We start from the raw sequence: 26,100 nt of genomic DNA on the forward strand, positions 1-26,100 counted from the left end.
GCATGATTGTAGCAGGTTTACTAACACATTAGTTCTAGTAGATATGTTGACTATGACATTAGCTAACATGGTGACAACAATGTAGGCTTGGTGTAGTGGTTAGCGATCATTTGCGCCTGGTCACAGACAGCTGTTGTGCTGTGCAATGAAGTCCACAAGCGAAGGGAAAAGGTGAGAAGAGGAGAGAGCGTGGATGTGAGAAGGAATCATACAACAAACAAAGTGATTATGCTGTTTGTATGTGGCTTCTATGAAAGTAACCTGTGTTTGCGGGTGATCAGGGGTGTATTCATTCTGCCGATTCTGTTGAAAAACAAATCTTAAACGGAAGCAAGCAGAAAAGAATGGGGAATGTGAATGACATTTATCCAATATGCTGTAATAGAAATAAGGCCATGCTCATTTAAAAAAAATTGTCCTCCCTGATCTTAAATGGCACCGACCACCACTGACTCAAGTGTATAGCAGTGGCCTAGTTTCAATCCTTGTTTAGTGGAAAATGTGGCGATATAATTGACCAAATTGTTTAATTGGCCATATTGTTTAAAAATACATGGTTAGCTGAGGGATTGCATTGTATACTGGCTCTATTCTATTCCCTTCAATCCTACTCTCTCCTCTCCTCCTCACCTGATCATCTCTGTCCACCTAACAGCCTCCTGTAATTCCATCAGTCTCTCCTTGTACTGGTTCCTTTCCATGAGGACTCTAGCCATCTCTATCCTGGTGAACCTCTTCCTCTGGGCTGTAGGAACGTCACTCTGGAACACCAGAGAGAGAGGGTGTTTTTATTGGTCAGACATACAACGCACCAATCATAGTAACAAGCTGAATTTTAAGGAAGGTACATTTTGCAGCAATATGATAAAAATATACATTTAATAGTGATTACAATATAGAAAGGGGTACCACTATAGGACATGAAGAGGTACAGTCACATTATACAGGACAATGTTATACATATGGTAAGAGGCACTCACATCCTCTTCCTCGTTTGGCTTCCCTTTCACCTCCTCCATCTCCACACGCACTCTGGAAAAACAGAAGAATTGGTTCAATCAGGTTCATCAACAATATTCTATGGCATGTGTTCATGTTGAGAGTTTACTCTTGGTGATTTCCCTAATTGGTGGCCATATTAATATGTTGTGTTGCTGTTGTCAAATCAAATCTGATTTGTCACATGCGCGGAATACAACAGGAATACAACACCTTACATGATCAGTTGTGTGTGGTGTGTTATCGTGCGTTGTTCTTATTGACCCACTTCTTGAGCTCCTCCTCCAGCTCTCTGTTCTTCTCCTCCAGGTTTTTCCTGGTCTGTGTCACGGCGTCTAGTTCCCCCTGCAACACTTCTTTCTCACACGACAGCTCATCCACCCGCGCTATCAGGTCATTCTTCACCACATTCAGAGCGTTCCTACAGGAAACAAGGGGGGAAAGGAATGAATGTGACACCTTACAACACTGTATGCAAGATGTTTGTGTTATGTTGTGCTTCCAGTATATAGCATTCCAGTGAGCATTTCTCTTTTGCCAAGATTATTCATCCACCTGACAGGTGTGGCATTTCAATAAGCTAATTACACATAAAAGGCCACTCTAAAATGTCATATTTTGTCACACAACACAATGCCACAGATGTCTCAAATTGCCACGTTGACTGCAGGAATGTCCACCAGAGCTGTTGAGAATTTCATGTTCATTTCTCTACCATAAGCCACCTCCAACGTCGTTTTAGAGAATTTTGCAGTACAGCCAACTGGCCTCACAACCGCAGACCATGTGTATGGGATCGGGTGGGCGAGCAGTTTGCTGATGTCAACGTTGTGAACAGAGTGCTCCATGGTGGCGGTGGGGTTATGGTATGGGCAGATAACATTATGACATATTGAGGCCCATTGTCATGCCATGCATCTGCCGCCATCACCTCATGTTCCAGCATGATAATGCATGGCCCCATGTCGCAAGGATCTGTACACAATTCCTGGAAGCTGAAAATGTCCCAGTTCTTCTATGGCCTGCATACTCACCAGACATGTCACCCTTTGAGCATGTTTGGGATGCTCTAGATCGATGTGTAGGACAGCGTGTTCCAGTTCACGCCAATATCCAGAAACTTTGCACAGCCATTGAAGAGTGTGTCACGTCCTGACCAGTAAAGGGGTTATTTGTTATTGTAGTTTGGTCAGGACGAGGCAGGGGGTGTTTGTTTTATGTGTTTCGTTTTTTTTTGGTTAATGTTCTATGTTAGTATATTTCTATGTTCGTCCTAGTTTTTCTATTTCTGTTTAGTTTATTGGGTTGCCCTTCAATTGGAGGCAGCTGTTCCTCGTTGCCGCTAATTGAAGGTCCTATTTAGTAGGGGTGTTTTTTCATGGGTTTTTGTGGGTAGTTGTTCCATGTGTAGATGTGTGCCTTACAGGACTGTTTCTCGTCGTTGTTTTTGTTTAAATATTTATTTTGGTTTTCTTCAAAATAAAGAAGATGAGTATTCACATTCCCGCTGCGCCTTGGTCCCATCCTTATGACAACATTCCACAGGCCACAATCAACAGCCTGATCAACTTTATGCAAGGAGATGTGTCGTGCTGCATGAGGCAAATGGTGGTCACACCAGATACTGACTGGTTTTCTGATCAATGCCCCTACCTTTTTTTTAAGGTATCTGTGACCAACTGATGCATTTCTGTATTCCCAGTCATGTGAAATCCATAGATTAGGACCTAATGAATTGATGGAATTCTGTAACTTAAATCCTTGAAATTGTTGCATGTTGCGTTTATATTTTTGTTCAGTATAAATGTCAAATAAATCTAAAACTATACCACTCTCAGTAGTGGTTTTCTTACTTTGTCTCCATTAGTTGTGTGTTCTCCGTGATCAGGTTCTCAACCTCACGACCCATACCTGTAAACAAGGAGCAACACCGAGAAATGAACTCGTTTTCTGCTTTGTGTTCATACAACTGGAGTTTATAGAACAGCATGTATAGAAGGCCTGGATAGATTCTCTTATCTATCAAATAGTTCTTAATCTACTATGTTTTTCAATCTTTATCCAAAATAAATCTATATTTATGGAGGTGCATTTACTTCAATGGATGAACACAGTCATATTGACTGACTTAAATATTCATATAGATATAATAAAGAATCAGTCCATTCAGGTTGTTAAATATCATAGTGAGATATTTCTAAGAAATACGAAACAGGGACAACCCCAACAGCCACCAAACAGAACATGTTACATGTCGCAACAGAGAAGGATGGAGCGAGCGGGTGAGGTCTTACCAAGCAAGCTAAGATCTGAGAAAACCATGCAATCCAAGTCAAGCAAGAGAACGAGAGAGAGGTGGAGAGAGTGAGACATGAGGTATGTATGAGAAACACAACGGAGGAATGAGAGCTAGGGTACTCCTAACAGGCTAGTGGGGAAAGAAATGAGTTACAGTTCTAGGGTAGAGAGACAGTTGGGAAAGCTAGAGAAGCTATAAAAACAAACACACAAACTAAAACTATTTAAGCTGTAAAGTAAAAATGTGTTATTAAAGCTGTTAGAGTTATTCTTCATGCTTATAGTGCATGTTAGACAGAAATCAGTATAACCAAAGCAGTTATATGAAGAACAAAAATGTTCCAAATGCATTTAGCCCTTCTAACAGCTTTCATATGTCCGGTTTCATCCTGTGATCCAACTTTTGTTGCCACTGTAATGCTAGCGAGGAGCGGGGGTCAAATGCAGGTCAAGGCAGTAGTAGTAGAGCTATGAGCTGTCGATATGAGGTGGTGAGAGGGCGAATGTAGAGCAGGGATGGGCAACTGGTCCTGAAGGGACATAGTGTATACAGGCAGGCTTTTGTTCCAGCCAAGCATTAAAACACACCAGATTCACAAAGCCTAATAAATTAGCCATGGTTTTCCAATATAGAACATGTTTGCTTTAATTAAATCAGGTGTGTTTGGGTGGAGCAAAATCCTGCACACACAACTGCAGATACCTATCCCTGGAATAGAGTTTTTTCTCTGAGGGCATAGAGAGAGGTATCGGAGGAGAAATAACAAAGGAGAAGGAGCAAAGGAGAGGTTTTGAGGTCATAATACACACCAGAGTACTCCACTGGGGTTAGGGACAAAAGCCAGAGGAGAGGACACAATGAGGAGAGAGAGAGGCGGGTTAGACACTGATGGAGCTAACAGCAGAGAATGACTTTTAACTTATACAAGCAGAATTTCTAAATCCAGTTTAGCTTTGTTTTTACCTAACAGCAACGGTTATTTCACTTCAGTGCAACAGCCAGTGTGTATTAGTGAGCTGAATGTAGTAAAATAGTGTCAGTTTATTGTCTAACTCAGTGGCCTGCTACTATAGTAATTCAGGAGTTAGCATGTATTGAAGACAGGAGCAGGAACAACGTAGGGAGGTCACCTGGGTAAACAACACACTTAGACACTCACAAGGGGTTAACACAAGTCATCCCAAAACTAGTTAAACTCCATCTGTCAAAAGTCATCCCAAAACTAGTTAAACTCCATCTGTCAAAAGATATTCCAAAACTAGTTAAACTCCATCTGTCAAGAGACATTCCAAAGATAAACTTTTAAATGAATCCAATGGTTGAACTTTGTAGTTGACAGTGTCACAGTTTGTGCGTCCATTTTTTTGAATAGATAAATCTTCCCAAAAGTTGCTGTAATGTTGGGGGGAAATAAATACTGTTCCTTGAAGGTGTCAGGCTTAATTTAGTTCTTACAGTATAGCTTATATAGAAATCGATCCTTGTGTTGTAATTCATCATAACGTTACTACAATGTTACTACAACATTACTAATATGCTAATAGCAACAGATCGTTAAAGGTGTTATATTTCATTACCATAAAGTCACTACAGCGTTATAACAACGTTACTACAATGCTAAACGCTACACATCCTTGGAGGTGTTTTGCTGCTATAGGAAAGAGTTCCTTCCCTCACTTACCCAGCAGGTCCGCCCCCTCGTCCACGTCTCCGATGACGTCCCCTATGCCTGCAGACGACAGCTCTGCAAACAGAGAGTCTGTGTTGCGGTCAAACGCCATGTTCTCAATGCCAATGCCTCCTTTGGTCGGGGTGCTGCATAGTGGAGGGATTAGCAGTTAGCATTTAGCAGATTGTACAGGAGTAATACCCAATGTATTTCAAGGTCTAAATTGTAGTCTCAATTTGTCAATGAAAGAGACGATTTATCCCAAGTTGACTATATGGTTATGGTTTTGTAGGGGTTACCTGGATGCTTTGTATCCACTGAGGTCCATGTCCAGTTCAGGGGTGGACTCAATGATGTCATGCACCTCTGAGCTATCCTCGTTCTCTGGCAAACCTACAGGACACGTATAATACAGAATAGAATCAAATCAAAGAGAACTTAATTATGTGCTATTAGATCATCAAGAATGGCTACAAAGACAAATCTCTCTGTCATCTACCATTGTAATACTTGTCGTGAGGACTTCGTTGCAGTATCGTGAGTAACATTTCATACCCACTGATATTGACCTGTTCCCCAGTGCCGCCAGCAACTCCATGCTCTTACTGTTTGGCCTCTCCCCTTCCATGGCGACGTCCGAGGCTGTGGTGGACATGGGAGTGACCGACTTCGGGCCAAGGTCCGACAGCTCGTCCTGCAACCACAACCGATAGGGTCATCATAGAGGTCATAGAGAGGTCAAGAGTCAAAGGTTAACCCTAACCCTGACCTTGACCCATTAAGGGATAACATTTTCCTGAACTAGGGCCCGGAGTTTTTCCTGGTAAGGTCATGTGCGGGGGAAAAACTCCTGTCTCTAGTGCTAGGTACAGTAGAGACAGGACAGGAACTAAAGAACACAGGGACGTCACCATGGTAACAGGTCAGACAGGGGAGACACCACAACACCGCCTGGCTTAAAGCAATCACACTGGAGCTGGGGACAAAACTAAACAAGCACTAGTTACAGACATTGAGGATACAAGTAGTACAGACAGAAACCCATGGCCTGTGACTCCCATCAACTTCCAGAAAAAATGTATTCTATTATGAGTCAGTTAAGAACAAATTCTTATTTACAATGACGGCCTACCACAGCCAAACCCGGACAATTCTGGGCCAATTGTGTGCCGCCCATTGGGACTCCCAATCACAGCTGGATGTAATTCAGCCTGGATTCAAACCAGGGTCTGTAGTGACGCCTCTTGCACTGAGATGCAGTGCCTTAGACCACTGCGCCACTCGGGAGTAAAGATCTTTCATTTTAATATATAACATTTCTTAAGGGTATTTCTTTGAAGTGATGACTTTTTCATTGGGAGAAGCTCTAAAAAACTGAAATTGGTATCCATTATTCTGTACAATAATCAAAAAAGAATTTGATCGTAGATTATCTATTTTCTGTAGTTTGAGCTCAGGACCAGGACGTTGACTGGGACAAGGAAGGGTAGAACACAGTCAACAGACAGCTAATACACACTAATTCACATCAGATCACAGGGTTCACATGGACTTCACAAGCGGTCAGAGGTCAACAAAGAACATAAACCAATCATGGGCCCAGTGGGGAGTGCCATTCCTTCCCTGAGAGACAACAACACAGAACACACACACAACTCAAAGTTCAGCTCATAACAGAAACAAAACACAAGATTCACTATGAATGACAACACAATAATAAGTGATCTAATCTACAATGTTAGTCTACATAGAGTACAATAAGATATAAAACTACAGAGTGTAGTTCTACTGTGTAAAACTACAGAGTGTTATAACTACGAAGACTTATTTAACTACGGAGAGTGGTATACATGCTAAAACTGTGAGATAACCACATACTGTGAGACAATTTACTTCCAAGTTCATGTGAAAAAAATGAAACGGAGCTAGGACAGCAACAGCGTGTGAAAGAAGTACAGCTAGTACCATGCAGTTTGGCAAAATGAAACACGACAACATAGAAGCTGAATGGAACCACGCCTTCCCCACTCTACAGACCACTGACTGATCAAAACAGCTCATTTTAGGGGGGAAACTAAATGGAGGTGATCATTGATTGTTCCTTTAGCTCACTGAAGAGGATCCATCTAGGATTTGAAGGGAAACCTGACATGGTTGCATTGGGCTCAGGTGGTCTGTGAAGTGAGGGACTTTGAATAATGCGCAAAGGGATGCTGCTTGCTCTGAAAAATTGAAACAGCACACTGAAGACAACTACTAAAGCCCACACACACACACACAACATGGGGCTCCCCATGGCATGTACAAGCGGCTTGCAGTGACGGTTTTCTTATCCACCACCACAGAGACAACTACCTTGCAGTCGTCTGGGCGTGAATTCCCCCAAGAGATCTGCAGCGTACTGTAACCATCCCTTTTCTTTGGGGGGTCGTCTGCATCCAACTGCTTGGGAAGAGAGTTACAATGAAGAAGCGCATTTCTGCAGAAGCACTGAGGCAATACACACTGCCAAGCGTGCGTGTGTGTGTGAGTGCTCGTGTCGGTCTACATTGCTCACAGCTGGTGATGTTTGGCTGAAAGTCAAGGTTTTTAGATTCAACATGTCAGAGGTTTTGAGGTGACCGACTAGCCCAGTGACTACCATCTCACCACAGCTGACTGAAGCCATCTCACCACAGCTGACTGAAGCCATCTCACCACAGCTGACTGAAGCCTATGAAGTCCAGTCACTGAACCGTACAGAAGAACCGTATTATTGTGTCAATGAAGTTTAGGGTTTGAGTTACTCACATACTGACTCTTGGGGTTGAACGCTTATGAGGTCGCCCTTATTTATGGGAGAACCCAAAAACCCTGAACACACTCGAATTCCAAACTAAATCTGAAAATACATATGTTCACATCTTTCATTGGTGGCTGCTATCTCCCTTTTCTAGGTTCTTCTGTATGGGTAAGAAACAGGTTATTGCAATGAATGATTCCGATACTATTCTAAAAGTCCAGGCATCAGAAGCAGTGGTAATCTGGTTGAAATGGCACACAGCATTTGGTTCATGGCTGCAAGACATATGTTTGCTGTTTGAATTGACAGCTGGACGAGAGAGCAGTGCTCAATCAATGGTAGTGAGTGACCGATGGCATTTGTTAAATGAACTCAGAGCAGTTCATCTGAAGAGAATACGTCAGAAAACTATGGTCATGTCAACATGGGGTTTGCACATAGCCCCCAACTGGTTCTAATGACATAATTTCAGCCAGCTTTGACCACTGGGACTGAGTATTTTTAGCCTATATAAAGAAAACCAATACAGTCTATAAGAGATACCACTGTCACTACACTTACAGATCAACAATAGACGATTCCATAAAGAAAAAGCTATTTCTAGGTTGGCCATACCATAAAATGTTATGTAGTAGAACATTTTGACAATCAATACAACTACTCATTTACAAAGAGTCAAAACATCCAATCACGTGCCGGCCTGCACTCTCTCTCCCCCAGTGATTGGGTGCCTGCCAGCAGCCTCTATCCCAGAATGTACCACGGCACAGACCATCTACCCCTCGTCACCGAGACCATGCCCCACTTCTGAACGAAGCGGAGCAGCAGCCGAAATAACACAGGCACCCTTAGGGTATTTTACCATCACTGAAGAGAAAAATAGATATGTATACAGACTCCATGCAGTAATATTCAAAGTGGTGATGCTTATTCCTACCGCTTATGTAAAGGAAGTGCAAAGCCCCTTTCAGGACGGTACAATAACACACTGTAAGTCTTTGTGACTGTGGGTCTGTGGGGGAGCGTGACGGCATTTGGTATACTACTGAGAATCTCATTCAGTGCCAGAGAGCGATGATGTCATTATGTTACCATCTGACAGACATCTAACAGGATGAGGACAAATGACTAAATAAGGAGCATTCTATCCTGCTAAGTTATGCATATTCATAAAGTTGGCCCTCTGAAACATGCTCTGAATGGCTGGTTTGGGGGTTCATTTGCATATGTACTGAGGAGGAGGGGAGGGCGGTTGTATGAATACACAGAAGCCCCTGTCAGATCCTTCTAGAAGACATCACAGAGGGGTGCCAACTCTCTCCCCTCTCAGAGCCCTTTCCAAAGACCTCTTCATTAGGCATGCTAAGCGTGCCTTGTCCAGAGCCCTGTGCTCTAAGCACATGAGGGGGAGGAAACAATAGGAGGCAGCCACTTCAGACTATTGAGGTGCACCCTTGCTCTCTCACATTGTGCGTGATTAGTCCAAAGCCCCCCTTCTTGCAGAAAGAGGCATTTCAAATGTATTTGAACAGGGCCCTATAGCCTCACCCAGGCAGAAATAAACAGACTCAGGTTTATTCAAATGTATCTGATCATTCAAATAGACAGTTTCATTCCCCCCCTTTTTTTCTAGGCTGTGCCAATCACATCTCCATGTATCTGTTATCGAGCCGTCCCCATTTCCCACCTTGAGGCTGGCATTGGAGCGCGGACGCTCCAGGTCGTTGAACCTCCAGGCCTCTGCGCCCGGCGTCTCAGAACTGGCCTGGAGGTCAGGGGTCAGAACTGACCCCCTTCCTGAGATGGGGAAGACACCCAGAGACATGGGACGCTCTTTCCTAGAGAGACAGAAGAGGGTCAGTCAGATTATACAGTGTGAGGGGCATGTTGAGCATGACTGGCTACACTAACTACACTATAAATATATCTGGCCATTCGTATTGACAACGTTTAAAAAACATTCTGATGAGCTAGTTAAAAAGCTAAGACTTAAAGTGGGCTTATTTTTTAGAAACAGATCTTGCGTCTCCCTTTTTTTTCTACTGTATCATTGATTGTATGTTGTTTTACTCCATGTGTAACTCTATGTGTAACTCTGTGTTTTTGTATGTTGTCGAACTGCTTTGCTTTATCTTGGCCAGGTCACAATTGTAAATGAGAACTTGTTCTCAACTTGCCTACCTGGTTAAATAAAAGGTGAAATAAATAAATAAAAAACAGTAGGAAGCAGATTGTACAGTCAACTTTACTGCCAGTTGTTGACTATGGTGACACCATTTACCAGAATGCAGCAGCCACTACTCTTTAAACCTTTGGATGCCGTCTACCACAGCGCCGTTCGCTTTATCACAGGTGACAGTTTTAATACTCCTCACTGCATCCTGTATCAAAAGGTTGGCTGGTACTCATTAAAGTCCTATAGATCACTTCACTATTCCCTTTTTGTTTACAAAGCTCTACTAAACAAATTAGGTGAATCCGCCTTCGGTTTTAATGCCCCCCATTTTTGGAATAACCTGCAGAACTCCTGGTGTCCTGATTACCTGGTTCCACTAGGGCAGTTTAGGAGTCTAATGTTGAATTGGTTAAATAGGAATTGCATTTGTCTTGATTAAATGTCAACATTTAATCTGATGTTGAAGTTGTAGTTTTTTAAATTGTAACCTGTAGTTTTTAGAAATGTTTTATTGGAATGTTAATGTTTGGTCTCAATGGGCTCCCCTGGTTAAATAAAACATTTAAAAATATATACTTTTAGAATGTTCCAAGTCATCAAATTCCACCTGCTATAAATAACAGATGTTATAATCATCTACAGGTAACTGCCAAAGTACAGGAAACACCAACATAAAGTGTCTTAATATGGTGTTGGGCCACCACGAGCCAGAACAGCTTCAATGCACCTTGGCATAGAGTCTACAAGTGTCTGGAACTCTATTGGAAGAACGTGACCAAATTCTACTTCAAGAAAATCCATAATTTGTTGTCTTGTTGATGGTGGTGGGAATTGCTGTCTCAGGCGCCGCTTCAGAATCTCCCATAAGCAGTGGTGGAAAAAGTATTCAATTCTCATACTTGAGGAAAAGTAAAGACACCTTAATAGAAAATCACTACTAAGGTAAAAGTCACCCAGTAAAATATTACTTGAGTAAAAGACTAAAAGTATTTGGTTTTAAATATACTTAAGTATCAAAAGTAAATGTAGTTGCTAAAATATACTTAAGTGTCAAAAGTAAAAGTACAAATAATAAAAAAATTCCTTATATTAAGCAAATCAGACAGCACAATTTTCTTGTTTTTTATTTTATTTACGGATAGACAGGGTCACACTCCAACACTCTGACATCATTACAAACAAAGCATGTGTGTTTAGTGAGTCCGCCAGATCAGAGGCAGTAGAGATGACCAGGGATGTTCTCTTGATAAGTGTGCGAATTTGACCATTTTCTGTCCTGCTTACCATTCAAAATGTAACGAGTACTTTTGAGTGTCAGGGGAAATGTAAGGAGTAAAAAGGACATCATATTCTTTAGGAATGAGGTGAAGTAAAAGTACATCACCGGGGCCAAGCTTCCTTCCATCCAGGATCTCTATACCAGGCAGTGTCAGAGGAAGACCCTAAAAATTGTCAAAGACTCCAGCCACCCTAGTCATAGACTGTTCTCTCTGCTACCACACGGCAAGCGGTACCGGAGCACCAAGTCTAGGTCCAAGAGGCTTCTAAACAGCTTCTACCCCCAAGCCATAAGACTCCTGAACAGCTAATCAAACTCCTTGCATTTCCCCCCCCCCCCCCCTGCTGCTACTCTCTGTTATTATATATGCATAGTCATTTTAATAACTCTACCTACATGTACATATTACCTCAATTACCTCGACACTGGTGCCCCCGCACATTGACTCCGTACCGGTACCCCTGTATATAGCCTCCACATTGACTCTGTACCGGTACCCCCTGTATATAGCCTCCACATTGACTCTGTACCGGTACCCCCTGTATATAGCCTCCACATTGACTCTGTACCGGTACCCCCTGTATATAGCCTCCACATTGACTCTGTACCGGTACCCCCTGTATATAGCCTCCACATTGACTCTGTACCGGTACCCCCTGTATATAGCCTCCACATTGACTCTGTACCGGTACCCCCTGTATATAGCCTCGCTATTGTTATTTACTGCTGCTCTAAGCTCTTACTTTTGGGGGGGGGGGGGGGGGGGGGTATTTTCTTAAAACTGCATTGTTGGTTAAAGGCTTGTAAGAAAGCATTTCACTGTTGTATTCTGCGCATGTGACTAATACAATTTTATTTTCTTTGAAAAGTTGTCAAAAATAATAATAGTAAAGCACAGATACCAAAAAAAATGACTTAAGTAGCACTTCAATATATTTTTACTTAAGTACTTTTTCATGCTCATCAACTCTGTCTCCCGAGTGGCGAAGCAGTCTAAGGAACTGCATCTCAGTGCAATAGGTATCACTACAGTCCCTGGTTTGAATCCAGGCTGTATCACATCAGGCCGTGATTGGGTGTCCCATACGGCAGTGCACAATTGGCCCAGTGTTGCCCGGGGTAGGCCGTCATTGTAAATAACCATTTGTTCTTAACTGACTTGCCTAGTTAAATAAAGGTTAAATAAAAAAAAGTCAAATAATCAAACCACTCATCCCCTGTGGATGGGTCATTGTCATCCTATGGGGGCATAGCCATGGTAGCCAAAATTATGACCTGGCCAGAATATTTATGCATGATGGGATGTTAATTCCTTAATTATCTCAGGAAACAGACCAGTGTGGAAGTACCGTAATTTCCGGACTATTGAGCGCACCTGAATATAAGCCGCACCCACTGAATTTTAAAAAAAGTATTATTTTGAACATAAATAAGCCGCACATATTTATGCAGGTGCCTACTATTTAAGCCGCAGGTGCCTACCGGTACATTGAAACAAATGAACTTTACACAGGCTTTAACGAAACACGGTTTGTAACAAAAATAAATAGGCTTTAACGAAACACGGCTTGTAACAAAAAATAAATAATTAGCAGTAAGCTTTAGTTGTCTTTTTGCACTGAGTCGATTCCTAACGCTGCTGTTTCCAACGTCTTATCATCGACTCATTAAGACCAAGCTCCCGTGCAGCAGCTCTATTTCCTTTTCCAACAGCCAGATCAATCGCCTTCAATTTGAAAGCTGCATCATATGCATTTCTCCGTGTCTTTGCCATGATGAGGGTGACAAAATGACTACCGTAATCAGAATGATGGGAAGTTTGTGAGCGCTCGATTTAATCTAAACAGTAAACCAAAAAGTTGTTTGACCTTAACCCGTTCGGCAATTTCATTGGTCTAATGAAAGCTTCATGCCGCCCAAAAACTGAGCACGTCACAGAATTATTTTTTTTCGAGAAAAAAAAATTTGAAAGCGGGAAAAATCCATATATTAGCCGTGTCATTGTATATTAGCCGCGAGGTTCAAAGCGTGGGAAAAAAGTTGCGTCTTATAGTCCGGAAATTACGGTACCTGTTTTCAATAGACATTGTACCCTCATTTAATCAAGTGTTTCCATTATTTTGGCAGTTACCTGTATAACACCAAGACTTACCTGACTCTGCCCACTGTTCCAGAGTCTGAAGTCTCTACTACACTCATATGGTGGAGCTTGATCCTCTCTACATGCTCCATGTAGTTATGGATCATCTGTAATGGACAGAACAGACAGGTTAGTTCTACATGCTCCATGTAGTTATGGATCATCTGTAATGGACAGAACAGACAGGTTAGTTCTACATGCTCCGTGTAGTTATGGATCATCTGTAATGGACAGAACAGACAGGTTAGTGCTACATGCTCCGTGTAGTTATGGATCATCTGTAACGGACAGAACAGACAGGTTAGTGCTACATGCTCCGTGTAGTTATGGATCATCTGTAATGGACAGAACAGACAGGTTAGTTCTACATGCTCCGTGTAGTTATGGATCATCTGTAATGGACAGAACAGACAGGTTAGTTCTACATGCTCCGTGTAGTTATGGATCATCTGTAATGGACAGAACAGACAGGTTAGTTCTACATGCTCCGTGTAGTTATGGATCATCTGTAATGGACAGAACAGACAGGTTAGTTCTACATGCTCCGTGTAGTTATGGATCATCTGTAATGGACAGAACAGACAGGTTAGTGCTACATGCTCCGTGTAGTTATGGATCATCTGTAACGGACAGAACAGACAGGTTAGTGCTACATGCTCCGTGTAGTTATGGATCATCTGTAATGGACAGAACAGACAGGTTAGTTCTACATGCTCCGTGTAGTTATGGATCATCTGTAATGGACAGAACAGACAGGTTAGTTCTACATGCTCCGTGTAGTTATGGATCATCTGTAATGGACAGAACAGACAGGTTAGTTCTACATGCTCCGTGTAGTTATGGATCATCTGTAATGGACAGAACAGACAGGTTAGTTCTACATGCTCCGTGTAGTTATGGATAATCTGCAATGGACAGAACAGACAGGTTAGTTCTACATGCTCCGTGTAGTTATGGATCATCTGCAATGGACAGAACAGACAGGTTAGTTCTACATGCTCCGTGTAGTTATGGATCATCTGCAATGGACAGAACAGACAGGTTAGTTCTACATGCTCCGTGTAGTTATGGATCATCTGCAATGGACAGAACAGACAGGTTAGTTCTACATGCTCCGTGTAGTTATGGATCATCTGTAATGGACAGAACAGACAGGTTAGTTCTACATGCTCCGTGTAGTTATGGATCATCTGTAATGGACAGAACAGACAGGTTAGTTTTACTTTTGGTACTTGAAATCTTATTCTTAGACAAACACAGATTGGAAGAGTTCCCTCTCTTTTTTCTTTCTCTCTCTTCCTCTCTCTCTACCTCTCCCTCTCCCTCTACCCCCTCTCTCTCTACCTCTCTCTCTACCTCTCTCTCTACCTCTCTCTCTACCTCTCTCTCTACCTCTCTCTCTACCTCTCTCTCTACCTCTCTCTCTACCTCTCTCTTTACCTCTGTGTGTCTTTGATGGAGTGAGTTGAACTCCTTCTTCAGCTCAGACTCTCGCTCTTCCATCCTGCCGACTGAAGGAGAAGAGAAGAACATCAGTTTGTCAGACAGTCAGATTATCAGTTTGTCAGACAGACAGTCAGTCAGAGTATCAGTTTGTCAGACAGTCAATCAGTCAGAGTATCAGTTTCTCAGACAGTCAGTCAGATTATCAGTTTGTCAGACAGACAGTCAGTCAGATGATCAGTTTGTCATACAGACAGTCGGTCAGTCAGATGATGTCAGTCAGTCAGTCTTATCCAACGCCAGTCTAGTCAGCTGTTTAATGAGTAGCTGTTCTTATAAGGAAACACACAGACATAGAGGCTAACCAATGAGTCATTAGTAACACCATATTGTGACAAAAGGTAAAGCTTCAATGACCACACAAATAGAACTGCTCTGAACTGAGATAAAATACTTTCATATTCTTGTGTTTCCAGAGAGAAGACTGTGTCTGTTATCAACGCTGTTATAGCCACTACAGCCAGCCCACATTATCAACATCAATGAAAAGCAGCCCAACATGGAAAGATGTGGGACTAGCTATACTCTACTCCCTGTAATGACAATGATCTGCCACTAGGTGTCCTCAGTTCAACAGTAATAAGCCATCAGACACTAGAATGCTGTGTGACGCCAATGGGGCGGGGAACTCACAGTACTGAGAGGAGGTAATCTCTCTCAAATGATTTTAAATAGGCCCGATTTAAGACGTAACAAAAAACCCTAATCCTCCCATTAGTCTGTCTGGTTTAGCCTAAACCTGGCATTGAGCAGCACAACAGCCAGAGCACAGCACAGGGATACTATCAATTACACTGACATTAACACTCTTCAAACGCTGCTGGGACACTGGTAATGTTTGAATTGAAAATACTGCTGTGATGTTATGGTAATGTTTGAATTGAAAATGCCATGACTATTCTAGAGGGATTCTGTGTCTGTTTCTGATGTGAAAGGAAAATAAGGGCGGGGTAACTTCATGTGATGAATTGATATGTGCTGTTGATGTATACTGATCAAACAGAGCATCTCAACTCTGTGTCTAGATGAAACAGAGCATCTCAACTCTGTGTCTAGATGAAACAGAGCATCTCAACTCTGTGTCTAGATGAAACAGAGCATCTCAACTCTGTGTCTAGATGAAACAGAGCATCTCAACTCTGTGTCTAGATGAAACAGAGCATCTCAACTCTGTGTCTAGATGAAACAGAGCATCTCAACTCTGTGTCTAGATGAAACAGAGCATCTCAACTCTGTGTCTAGATGAAACAGAGCATCTCAACTCTGTGTCTAGATGAAACAGAGCATCTCAACTCTGTGTCTAGATGAAACAGAGCATCTCAACTCTGTGTCTAGATGAAACAGAGCATCTCAACTCTGTGTCTAGATGAAACAGAGCATCTCAACTCTGTGTCTAGATGAAACAGAGCATCTCAACTCTGTGTCTAGATGAAACAGAGCATCTCAACTCTGTGTCTAAATGAAACGGAGTTGAAGCGGCTAGAGGTTTTCATGGTGATGTTCTGGTACAGGGGTAACCCTACAATAATCTGTAAAGTCAGATCATTGCGTACTGGGAGAATGATGTAACATGGGAACATGGCACCACTACAACATGGTCAACAGTACCATTTCCATGATGTAGCCTACTGGCACTAGGAATGCATGTCACACAAGGCTGTGGTGGGGGCCATTTATGATGAGGTCATCGGACTGGCAGTGCAGTGCAGTCCAGTAGTGGGTGCAGCATGTCGTTATTCATGGGTCTTCATTACAGCATGATCAGATCCTCTTTGGTGGATGAATTCCCTTTGATCAGCATAGCAGGGACCAATGAATTAATTCTATCTGACTGTATATTACATGATAAGGGCCCCATCCCCATCTCCCTAATTAACATCATCTCCATGTGGTGTTATTGATATTATATGAAGCCATTACACATCTCCTGAATGAGGGACCACTACTCCACATCACATAGAGGAGGACAGGTTGTTCTGACTCCAGATTAGTTAGTTAGTTAGTTAGTTAGTTAGTTAGTTAGTTAGTTAGGTAGTTAGTTAGTTAGTTAGTTAGTTAGTTAGTTAGTTAGTTAGTTAGTTAGGTAGGTAGGTAGGTAGGTAGGTAGGTAGGTAGGTAGGTAGGTAGGTAGGTAGGTAGGTAGGTAGGTAGGTAGGTAGGTAGGTAGGTAGGTAGGTAGGTAGGTAGGTAGGTAGGTAGGTAGGTAGGTAGGTAGGTAGGTAGGTAGGTAGGTAGGTAGGTAGGTAGGTAGGTAGGTAGGTAGGTAGGTAGGTAGGTAGGTAGGTAGGTAGGTAGGTAGGTAGGTAGGTAGGTAGGTAGGTAGGTAGGTAGGTAGGTAGGTAGGTAGGTAGGTAGGTAGGTAGGTAGGTAGGTAGGTAGGTAGGTAGGTAGGTAGGTAGGTAGGTAGGTAGGTAGGTAGGTAGGTAGGTAGGTAGGTAGGTAGGTAGGTAGGTAGGTAGGTAGGTAGGTAGGTAGGTAGGTAGGTAGGTAGGTAGGTAGGTAGGTAGGTAGGTAGGTAGGTAGGTAGGTAGGTAGGTAGGTAGGTAGGTAGGTAGGTAGGTAGGTAGGTAGGTAGGTAGGTAGGTAGGTAGGTACCGTAATTTCCGGACTATTGAGCGCACCTGAATATAAGCCGCACCCACTGATTTTTTTTTTTTATTTTTTATTTTGAACATAAATAAGCTGCACATGTCTATAAGCCGCAGGTGCCTACCGGTACATTGAAACAAATGAACTTTACACAGGCTTTAACGAAACACGGCTTGTAACAAAAATAAATAGGCTTTAACAAAACACGGCTTGTAACAAAAATAAATAGGCTTTAACGAAACACGGCTGAAACACGGCTTGTAACAAAAAATAAATTAGCAGTAAGCTTTAGTTGTCTTTTTGCACTGAGTCAATTCCTCACGCTGCTGTTTCCATCGTCTTATCATCGACTCATTAAGACCAAGCTCCCGTGCAGCAGCTCTATTTCCTTTTCCAACAGCCAGATCAATCGACTTCAACTTGAAAGCTGCATCATATGCATTTCTCCGTGTCTTTGCCATGATGAGGGTGCCAAAATGACTACCGTAATCAGATGGGAAGTTTGAGAGCGCTCAATTTAATCTAAACAGTAAACAAAAAAGTTATTTGACCTTAACCCGTTCGGCAATTTCATTGGTCTAATAAAAGCTTCATGCCGCCCAAAAATTGAGCATGTCACAGAATGAAAAAAATTTGAAAGCGGGAAAAATCCATATATTAGCAGCGTCATTGTTTAAGCCGCGAGGTTCAAAGCATGGGAAAAAAGTTGCGGCTTATTGTCCGGAAATTACGGTCGGTAGGTAGGTAGGTAGAGTGAGGGAAAAAAGTATTTGATCCTCTGCTGATTTTGTACGTTTGCCCACTGACAAAGAAATGATCACTCTATAATTTTAATGGTAGGTTTATTTGAACAGTGAGAGACAGAATAACAACAACAAAAATCCAGAAAAACACATGTCAAAAATGTTGTAAATTGATTTGCATTTTAATGAGGGAAATAAGTATTTGACCCCTCTGCAAAACATGACTTAGTACTTGGTGGCAAAACCCTTGTTGGCAATCAGAGAGGTCAGACATTTCTTGTAGTTGGCCACCAGGTTTGCACACATCTCAGGAGGGATTTCGTCCCACTCCTCTTTGCAGATCTTCTCCAAGTCATTAAGGTTTCGAGGCTGACGTTTGGCAACGCGAACCTTCAGCTCCCTCCACAGATTTTCTATGGGATTAAGGTCTGGAGACTGGCTAGGCCACTCCAGGACCTTAATGTGCTTCTTCTTGAGCCACTCCTTTGTTGCCTTGACCGTGTGTTTTGGGTCATTGTCCTGCTGGAATACCCATCCACGACCCATTTTCAATGCCCTGGCTGAGGGAAGGAGGTTCTCACCCAAGATTTGACGGTACATGGCCCCGTCCATCGTCCCTTTGATGCGGTGAAGTTGTCCTGTCCCCTTAGCAGAAAAACACCCCCAAAGCATAATGTTTCCACCTCCATGTTTGACGGTGGGGATGGTGTTCTTGGGGTCATAGGCAGCATTCCTCCTCCTCCAAACACGGCGAGTTGAGTTGATGCCAAAGAGCTCCATTTTGCGTCTCATCTGACCACAACACTTTCACCCAGTTGTCCTCTGAATCATTCAGATGTTCATTGGCAAACTTCAGACGGGCATGTATATGTGCTTTCTTGAGCAGGGGGACCTTGCGGGCGCTGCAGGATTTCAGTCCTTCACAGCGTAGTGTTTTACCAATTGTTTTCTTGGTGACTATGGTCCCAGCTGCCTTGAGATCATTGACAAGATCCTCCCGTGTAGTTCTGGGATGATTCCTCACTGTTCTCATGATCATTGCAACTCCATGAGATGAGATCTTGCATGGAACTCCAGGCCAAGGGAGATTGACAGTTCTTTTGTGTTTCTTCCATTTGCGAATAATCGCACCAACTGCTGTCACCTTCTCACCAAGCTGCTTGGCGATGGTCTTGTAGCCCATTCGAGCCTTGTGTAGGTCTACAATCTTGTCCCTGACATCCTTGGAGAGCTCTTCGGTCTTGGCCATGGTGGAGAGTTTGGAATCTGATTGATTGATTGCTTCTGTGGACATGTGTCTTTTATACAGGTAACAAGCTGAAATTAGGAGCACTCCCTTTAAGAGTGTGCTCCTAATCTCAGATCATTACCTGTATAAAATACACCTGGGAGCCAGAAATCTTTCTGATTGAGAGGGGGTCAAATACTTATTTCACTCATTAAAATGTAAATCAATTTATAACATTTTTGACATGCGTTTTTCTGGATTTTTTCGTTGTTATTCTGTCTCTCACTGTTCAAATAAGCCTACCATTAAAATTATAGAGTGATCATTTCTTTGTCAGTGGGCAAACGTACAAAATCAGCAGGGGATCAAATACTTTTTTCCCCTCACGGTAGGTAGGTAGGTTGGTAGGTAGGTAGGTTAGATCGGCTCTCAGATCTGTATGTAAGAGTATAGGCTATGTAAATACTGCATTATTGAATACTAGCTAACTGTCTTCTGATCTCCATTCAGGTCTTCCCTGTCTTAGGTCTAATTAGCCAGAGCCATATACTGTATGTGCTATACAACTGCACTCATATACCATGTATACTGTACATGTCTAGCCTGGTGCCTAACCGTCACCATATGGATGGATTGATTCATCACATTTTTTAAGCATCAGTGCAGTGTATTACATTAACATACACATTGTGGTGGAAATACTTCCTAGCCATTCATACGAACCACAGTGACTGTGGCCAGCTATGGGAGGGGCCTTTCTCTCTGCCTGCCCTACAGGCATCCGCAGGACAGCTATGCGGTCCTTCTCTGAGGAGTGGCGAGAGTGGGTATGATGTAGACCGAGTTAGTGTGTTTAGAACGTTGGCTCACTCTGTTGGGTGGACTGGGTGAGAGGAAGAACTGCATCTATGCAATATTCTGCTTCTTTTGACAAAATACAATGAACGCCATTGCTAAAGAAACCAAGAGTTGTGTCTGCAGATCAGGGTTGGGGTTTCAGAAAGCAAACCAAAATCCAATTTTCATAACTGAAAAGCATTGAAAATAATTGGAATTTCAGTGTACTTCCAGAATTTACTGGAATTGACCACAACCCTGCTGCAGATACACACCATGTCTAAACAGCAGTCCAGTGTACCATTGTCCTGCAAAGTAACCACGGATCTGAAAGTCCACTCATCTTCTCCTTTCATACAAGCTTCCCAATTGAAGTAGGAGGGCAAGTAAGAGAAGATGCCTGCAGTTTAAGACTATCCACACAGAGTAGCTTGTGGGCTACTCTACACAGAGTAGCTGTGGACTCTGCCCTGGTCGGAGAACGCCTGTCTGGAACAGCATAATGACCCATGAATTATTCACCACAGACTGGGTGTGGCAGCAGCCAGGGAAGCGTGCTCTACAGATGGTTAACTACACGGATGGGACTCGTGACTGTTTATACACACAGGGTGTGTGCCGTTACGATCTGCATTTCCCAGTCCTGGATTGCCAGTGTGTTTCTGCTTTAGCAACTGTTTAGCATGACAACAATAAAAGAAATGGCTGAAGCAGGAACTGGCAGTCAGATTGTCATTTTCCTAAGACTGAAGAAAAACAGCAGTATGTCAGTTTATGAAGCTATGGTCCTCTCCTCCTCAATAAGTCATTGCTAACAGAGGTTTGAGCTATCACATCAGACTGTGGATGCATGTGTTCCCTAAAGGATGCCACTTAAAGAGGATGGGAGTAACAGTAATCCTGTAATCCCATTACTGTCACCCAAAAAGAGTGTGAATGAATGTGTGTGTGTGTGTGTGTGTGTGTGTGTGTGTGTGTGTGTGTGTGTGTGTGTGTGTCTAATTAATTATCAGAGGGATTAATGGGAGACGAGAAAAGCGGAGGCAGAGAATACCATGGAAATACATTTGCACTGGGCTCCATGGAGATGCTATATATGGACTGCTGTGTGCAAAATGATGTGAAATGCATGCATGTAGGTGTGTGTGTGTGTGTGGGTGGGTGGGTAATGTATGTGTGGATTCAGTGTGAGAGGGAGAGAGGAGAAAGAGGAGTGAGATGGTGAATCCCAAACCACCTCCTCGCCCCTATCCAAATCACTCCGTTGTCACGTGTTGCTGACGAAACTCTGAGGGTGACTTCCAGAGAGTGGCGAGGGGATCAATAAACCCATCAACGTCAGGACTCACTCCTGACTTAAATTATGCAATTCATGTTCCACTTTTAAATAATAAAACAAGCATGAAATTCAAATGAACAAATCCACCCTGTCGTTTTACAAAATCTAAACCTCAGCAACAGTTAAACATTTAATTTGGGAGGTATTTCATCTTTTACATGTGTCAAGTCTCGACATTAGACATAAACAAATGCATAAGGCACGTCTCTCCATTCTTTTGTGTGAAATTGGGCAAACTCAAAAATAACACAGTGCTTTATGGGATTGCACTTTGCTATGGAGCAGGCAGTGTTGCAGGCTCAGTCGAAGTGCCTACCGGAGGGGCTAATAAGCCCCTACACCCTCGATAGTTTTCACTCACTCAGCTTTAGGACACTTGTGCAAATGGTGGAGGTGCGTGTGAACGCGCAAGTGGAGGGTAAGGGGTTGATTTGGGATTCAGCCTCTGTGTGTGTGTGTGTGTGTGTGTGTGTGTGTGTGTGTGTGTGTGTGTGTGTGTGTGTGTGTGTGTGTGTGTGTGTGTGTGTGTGTGTGTGTGTGTGAGTGAGTGAGTGAGTGAGTGAGTGAGTGAGTGAGTGAGTGAGTGAGTGAGTGAGAGTGAGTGGTGTGTAAACTTACTTTGGTCTGCATAGTTCTTGATCTTGAGCTCAAGCTGGCGGGAGTGGGACTCCATTCTGCCCACATGGTTCTGAAGGTCCTTCTTCTCCTGCTCCTGACTGTCCTCAAACTCCATGAACTTCTGCTCAGAGACACACAGAGGACTCTCAGTAACTCTCTCTCATCAGTAACATATATACACACACACAGACCACTCTCTCACACCACACACACACACCACTCTCTCACACCACACACACACGCCACACATTGCGTAACAGTTTAAAAGAGACACTGTGAATATAGGAAGCAGAATTATTATTTGACCAAATACAGGACCACCCTGTACGTTATGCAGAGGGGTACATGTGTATCTACTGCCACAACATAGTCTAGACTACACTCTAAGAAGCAGGATGTCTACTACTACGTTACACTCCCACAGGATAGAGAGACCAGGATCTGGAAGTCTTCTGTTCACCAGGAAATGCAGGTCCCCTCCCCTCCCACATCCTCCTGGTGTGTCAGAGAAGTGTGTCCTGGAAAGAAAGCCAGTGTGTGTGTGTGTGTGTGTGTGTGTGTGTGCTTTCCACATCCTGCCAGCTGTAATCCTTTACTCTAGCCTGCTCTTCAGTACTCTCCTTTCTTCTTTTCTGTTTTCACATTTATAGATGCATTGAAATTAGAGCTACCTACAGTACATCAGATAATTATCTTTTTTCATCATTAAACAAAGCCATGACATTCTATAGAATACATTTCTACCTGTAACGTTCAACACAGCTAGAAAGGCCGCAGCTAATCATCTGGCCACCATACTGTATTATCCAGGCCTTCTGTACTCCTCTCCCCTACAAGAACAAACCAGGGAGCGCAGAGCCGCTGGAAAACGTGTGGCAAGACAGCATTTGCCCCAGTACTTCAATCTGGTGTGAATGCAGCGGCATTGAACACGTTTACCAGACAAATTCAATAGTTCACGTCATAGAAAAACATTTTGCAACAGAAAAGAAAGCAGGCATTTCTTATTGGACTAGTTGACATAGTACCTCCCCCAATTTCAGCCTTTTTGCATGTTTTAGTGAATAAAAAAACCCTGTCCCTGGGATTTCACGTGGTAACCCCCATGCTCGCTGTGACAGGTGGATTCACTTGTCAGTCACAGTGGTCTCCTAGCTACAGCCTACAGAGCCTAATCAACCACGCCTCTCAGCAACTAGTTTGGTTGCACCAGCACGTTGTTTTTTGACTCTGCACTTGGTTTATTTCTTCGCTCACGCTCCTCTCCAGTGTGGAATCCTGGAGCAATCTGACTTTGTGGTCGTGTTATCTAGTGGAAACCATCCTCATGAGAGAGCGAACACACAATTTCATGGAAAACAAGGCATGTGTGAATAAAAGCAGTTAATAAAAGCAGTTTAGTCATCTAAAACTATATAGAATGATCCAGTCTATAGCTAGCTAGTAAACAAAACTACTAACGTTAGCTTTAGAGTAGCCTTCCTAGATAGCTAGCTAGCTAGCTAACGTCAGCTAGCTAGGTTGATGCAATCATGCAGCCAGTAGCTAACATTATGATTTAGACTCACTGAATAAATGTGTTTGGCACAGGATAAAGAAGATGAAACGATCTGCTGCTGCTACCCAAGGACAATGGATACGGAAGTGCTTGGAAAGGTTAGTCAGACAGTTTGTTAGTCCAGTAATGTTCGTTGACATATTTTATTTGCAATGCTGGTGATTATTCACATTTTTGCAAATTTCACTGTCTTAAAAGTAAAAATCCTACAAATTCCACCACAGAGCAGTCTACAGACAATATGAACCCACATTTGTCCAACCATAAAGAGTGATTTTTTTTCTCAATAAAATCTACTTCATGAAAAGGGGTACATTATTTTCAATTAAAATGTTGAAAGTTGATTTAATAATTGAATATGGGTTTGACTGGCAATCAGTTCCTACTGTGAGCACCAGGGAACCAACCTATGCAGGGAAGGATGGACACAATAAAGAGGAGAGGATGCATATGAGGAATCACAGCGTGGAACATTCCAAATCCCCATGATTCATAACACCCCTCATCGGGACTCTGGTTAATGCGGTTCAAGAGTTAGGTTGCGTCCCAAATGACACCCTATTCCCTATGTAGTGCACCAAATGGGCCCTTAGGGCTCTGGTCAAAAGTAGTGTACTATATAGGGAATAGGGTGCCATTTGGGACACAGGCTGCCTTGTCATCCTCTCCACTGCAGCACTTTAGTTATCTAATGTTGTTCTTCTGAACGAGGCCCCTTGGCCTACCCAGAGATACTTCTTGAACCGATGGTTAAAATTGCATAATTTGTTTTGGAGTACTACCAGTGTCAGTTTGTGTCATCTGAAACGTTGGTGTTTTATCGACCGTCTCATGTCCCAACAATGTGTTGTTGGAAGCCGTGCAGTGAGTCTAAGCAAGCAGAGTCTCGAAGGGTGAAATATGTTTTCACTGTCCATGGTCGAGAACATCTCAACTCAGCAAAAAAAGAAACATCCTCTCACTGTCAACTGTGTTTATTTTCGGCAAACGTAACATGTGTAAATATTTGTATGAACATAACACGATTCAACAACTGAGACATAAACTGAACAAGTTCCACAGACATGTGACTAAAAGAAATTGAATAACGTGTCCCTGAACAAAGGGGGGTCAAAATCAAAAGTAAGAGTTAATACAGCTGGTGGCCACACCAGATACTAAGTACTGCAGTGCATCTCCTCCTCATGGACTGCACCAGATTTGCCAGTTCTTGCTGTGAGATGTTACCCCACTCTTCCACCAAGGCACCTGCAAGTTCCCAGACATTTCTGGGGGGAATGGCCCTAGTCCTCACCCTCCGATCCAACAGGTCCCAGACGTGCTCAATGGGATTGAGATCCGGGCTCTTCGCTGGCCATGGCAGAACACTGACATTCCTGTCTTGCAGGAAATCATGCACAGGACGAGCAGTATGGCTGGTGGCATTGTCATGCTGGAGGGTCATGTCAGAATGAGCCTGCAGGAAGGATACCACATGAGGGAGGAGGATGTCTTTCCTGTAACGCACAGCGTTGAGATTGCCTGCAATGACAACAAGCTCAGTCCGATGATGCTGTGTCACACCGCCCCAGACCATGATGGACCCTCCACCTCCAAATCGATCCCGCTCCAGAGTACAGGCCTCGGTGTAACGCTCATTCCTTCAACGATAAATGCGAATCCAACCATCACCCCTGGTGAGACAAAACCGCGACTCGTCAGTGAAGAGCACTTTTTGCCAGTCCTGTCTGGTCCAGCAACGGTGGGTTTGTGCCCATAGGCGGCATTGTTGCCAGTGATGTCTGGTGAGGACCTGCCTTACAACAGTCCAGGCTCTCTCAGCCTATTGCGGACAGTCTGAGCACTGATGGAGGGATTGTGCGTTCCTGGTGTAACTCGGGCAGTTATTGTTGCCATCCTGTACCTGTCCTGCAGGTGTGATGTTCGGATGTACCGATCCTGTGCAGGTGTTGTTACACGTGTGCAGGTGTTGTTAGACGTCGTCTGCCACTGCGGGGACGATCAGCTGTCCGTCCTGTCTCCCTATAGCACCGTCTTAGGCGTCTCACAGTACGGACATTGCAATTTATTGCCTTGGCCACATCTGCAGTCCTCATGCCTCCTTGCAGCATGCCTAAGGCACGTTCACGCAGATGAGCAGGGACCCTGGACATCTTTGTTTTGGTGTTTTTCAGGGTCAGTAGAAAGGCCTCTGTAGTGTCATAAGTTTTCATAACTGACCTTAATTGCCTTCCGTCTGTAAGATGTTAGTGTCTTAACGACCGTTCCACAGGTGCATGTTCATTGAACAAGCATGGGAAACAGTGTTAAACCCTTTACAATGAAGATCTGTGAAGTATTT

General features: G+C 43.2%; 1 protein-coding gene across 7 annotated transcripts in view; it reads right to left on the bottom strand.

Annotated features, from left to right (window-relative positions):
• The window catches only part of LOC106601728 (C-Jun-amino-terminal kinase-interacting protein 4), a 51,164-nt gene that overhangs the window by 16,102 nt on the left and 8,962 nt on the right, over positions 1 to 26,100 (bottom strand). For 2 of the 7 annotated variants that reach the window (XR_014391694.1, XM_045715487.2), the window contains exons 2-14: positions 22,202 to 22,322; positions 14,785 to 14,855; positions 13,357 to 13,451; positions 9,437 to 9,587; positions 7,323 to 7,409; positions 5,523 to 5,661; positions 5,267 to 5,360; positions 4,980 to 5,113; positions 4,108 to 4,119; positions 2,853 to 2,910; positions 1,268 to 1,420; positions 981 to 1,032; positions 631 to 761 (exon numbers count right to left, since the gene is read on the bottom strand). Coding sequence is in view for 6 of the 7 variants with exons in the window: in XM_045715487.2 (XP_045571443.2) it covers positions 631 to 761; positions 981 to 1,032; positions 1,268 to 1,420; positions 2,853 to 2,910; positions 4,108 to 4,119; positions 4,980 to 5,113; positions 5,267 to 5,360; positions 5,523 to 5,661; positions 7,323 to 7,409; positions 9,437 to 9,587; positions 13,357 to 13,451; positions 14,785 to 14,855; positions 22,202 to 22,322 (1,298 nt within the window). In the remaining variant the exon portion in view is untranslated. The remainder of the gene's footprint in view (positions 1 to 630; positions 762 to 980; positions 1,033 to 1,267; positions 1,421 to 2,852; positions 2,911 to 4,107; positions 4,120 to 4,979; positions 5,114 to 5,266; positions 5,361 to 5,522; positions 5,662 to 7,322; positions 7,410 to 9,436; positions 9,588 to 13,356; positions 13,452 to 14,784; positions 14,856 to 22,201; positions 22,323 to 26,100) is intronic. The other 5 variants (XM_082972786.1, XM_082972788.1, XM_082972787.1 and 2 more) reach the window with 5 other exon arrangements.

This window comes from Salmo salar, chromosome 03, assembly GCF_965601325.2.
Source record: "Salmo salar chromosome 03, fSalSal1, whole genome shotgun sequence".
NCBI classification, from domain to species: Eukaryota; Metazoa; Chordata; class Actinopteri; order Salmoniformes; family Salmonidae; genus Salmo; species Salmo salar.